Genomic DNA, 2715 nt, shown 5'->3' with positions numbered 1-2715 from the left:
GCACTCGGGAGGCAGAGGCAGGCAGATCTCTGTGAGTTCGAGGCCAGCCTGGTCTACAAGAGTTAGTTCCAGGACAGGCACCAAAGCTACAGAGAAACCCTGTCTCAAAAAACAAAACAAAACAACAACAAAAAAAAGATTTGGGGCTTGTCTAGCATGCAAGGCCTTGGGTTCCATCTGCAGCATGAAACCCAAAGTGAGACTCAGGAGGAGTGCTGAACCATGGTGGCGGACTTCTCGTGAGATGTTGAAGTTCTCTGACTGTAAGGTGGTCTGGATTCTACCGCTGATGACCGTGCTGTGTCTTCACAGGTCTTGTTTGTTCTCTCCTGCTCAGTTCACTGACAGAGAAGTGTTGTTCACCTTGCATGAGGATGAGTAAGGTAAATCAGAGATCCAGCTTACACCTCAACCCCCCTTCCAACTCTAGCAATCTTACTTCTACCCAAACTTGGACACACACTCCCTCCCTTGACTCTCCATGTGCTAATGGGGTCATGGTGTACATGAGTTATTTAAGCAAGACGGAGCTACAAACCTTCAAGGAGCTGTTGATGGAAAAGAAGCTCCTGCCGGACTCTCTCGGCATCACCTGGAAGCAGCTAAACGGAGCCAAATGGGCAGAGATGGTTCATCTCTTAGTAGAGTACCTGCCTGGAGCACTGGCCTGGAATGTGGCTCGTGAAATCCTCGAGAAAATGAACCAGAGAAGGATTTCTTCCCTGCTACAGGAAGAGTTAGAGGGTAAGTGACACACAGATGGGCGGAGGCTGAGGAACTAGAGAGTGGCTGCCTGCCCTACGACTTCCTGTTCTTCTGCAAAGGAAAACAGAGTGAAGTCAGACGGTGGGCCGAACCTCCCGGCAAAATCTACTTTGTTGCCTTTGTAAATTTTTAAGACTTTCATTTTTCTGTCGTGTGTGTGCATGTACACATGCACATGCATGTGGGGGCCCACACAGGCCAGAAGTGGGCATTCCATATAGAGTTACAGGCAGTTGTGGGGAGCCAGTGTGGGTGCTAGGAACTGAACCCAGGTCCTCTGCAAGAGCAGTAAGTGCTCTTAACCACTGAGCCATCTCTCTTTCCCCTATATTTCATCTTTTTAAACCTTAACCAGACACTATTTATAAGAGATAGTCTGTGATTAAAAACACCGAAAACTTAGGGTGTAGTTCAGTTGGTGGAGGGCATGCACAGCATAGACAATCTCTAGGACCACATGTGCCAGATGGCGTGGTGCACATCTGCAATCCCAGCACTCGGGAGGTGGCCACAAGAAGATGAGATGTGTAATTCATCTTTGGCTATATCGTGATTCTCAGGTCATAAATACATGCGACCCTATCTCAAAAGACGAGGATTCTGGGTCATTCGCAGACCTGAGCAGAGCAGCAAGCTGAGCTATGGTTCCCAGCTGAGCTCATGCAAGGCACTGCATTAAGTTCCTGGCCTATGCATGAGTCTCTCCAGTCCAGGCTATACCACATCTCTGTGCTTTTGTTGATTTTCTTGTTCAAAAGGTAGTGTTAAATAATCATCTAGTGATCCTGAGCACGAGGTGACTGTGCTCTTGTGAAGAAATTCTTCATGACCATTAGATATGACTGTTGTCGGCGAGTCCGGTGTTAATGAATCAGCGAGATCTAAATATAATACAGCAAATGAAATATATCTGATAAAACATTTAAACAATGGATTGAGCAAATATATTTGAATATTTGAATAGTATGCTGAATAAAATACCTCTAAATATGATATATGTAAGATATATGCAAAACAATGTTGTATCTTAATCAATATGGAAATATAGTGACCAGAAACTCATAAGAAACTAGCTTACTAAGCTCAGTGTGGTGGCACACATCTTTAATCCTAATACCTGGGAATCAGAGGCAGATGGCTCTCTGTGAGTTTGGGGCCAGCCTGGTCTATGTAGCAAGTTCCAGGACAGCCAGGGCTACATCGAGAGCCTGTCTCAAAAAAGCAAAAAATTAATCTTCACTCTGAATTCTCATGGGAACCGTGGTACTGGCTAACACAATGCTTATGGTGATTCTAGAGAACATAGCAGCTGTGGGTAGTAGATAACCCAATGGCTGCAAATATGTATGCATATTACATATGTAAACACACATGGTGTATGCACATTCATACATATGCATAGATGTGTGCATGCATTGCACATATATGGATGTATCAGGGGTCAGTGATCTCCTCTCACCATGTGGGCACCTCTACCCACAGCCATCTCACCAGCTAGAGTGTATATATCATACTGGGTTAGGCTGACCATCCTAACCCAACAACCCATATGAAACACTTGAGAATATGAAACATTTGGGTCACCAACATGATGCCACAAGTGGAAAATTCCACTTCTGAACTCATGTGATAAGTCGTAGATAAGATATAGGCACACTAAAATCATTGTGTCTTCAGGGATGGGAAGTGGTTGGGGGGGGTCGGAAAAATGCCCTTGCAGAGTAAGCCCGACAGCCTGAGTTTGACCTCTAGAACCCAGACTTCTGAGCCAGCTAGCCTGGTGCATGGAGCACAGATACAGAGATACAGAGAGAGACCCTGCCTCAAAAATAACACAGAGGGAAGAACCCTGACTCTCCAAAGGCTTCCACACTTGTGCTGTAACTAGTGCCCTTCTCTCTCTCTCTCTCTCTCTCTCTCTCTCTCTCTCTCTCTCTCTCTCTCTCTCTC

At 45.6% G+C, this 2715-nt stretch overlaps 1 protein-coding gene across 1 annotated transcript in view; it reads left to right on the top strand.

Moving 5' to 3' along the window:
• The first annotated feature begins 374 nt into the window (after positions 1 to 374).
• Nlrp8 (NLR family pyrin domain containing 8) overlaps positions 375 to 2715 on the top strand; it is a 56833-nt gene continuing 54492 nt past the window's right edge. Inside the window, exon 1 of the mRNA XM_013354506.1 lies at positions 375 to 744. Within this exon, the coding sequence (XP_013209960.1) occupies positions 375 to 744 (370 nt within the window). The remainder of the gene's footprint in view (positions 745 to 2715) is intronic.

Source organism: Microtus ochrogaster, unplaced genomic scaffold, assembly GCF_000317375.1.
Source record: "Microtus ochrogaster isolate Prairie Vole_2 unplaced genomic scaffold, MicOch1.0 UNK47, whole genome shotgun sequence".
In the NCBI taxonomy this organism is placed as follows: domain Eukaryota; kingdom Metazoa; phylum Chordata; class Mammalia; order Rodentia; family Cricetidae; genus Microtus; species Microtus ochrogaster.
This window is presented reverse-complemented; position numbering and strand designations above follow the sequence as displayed.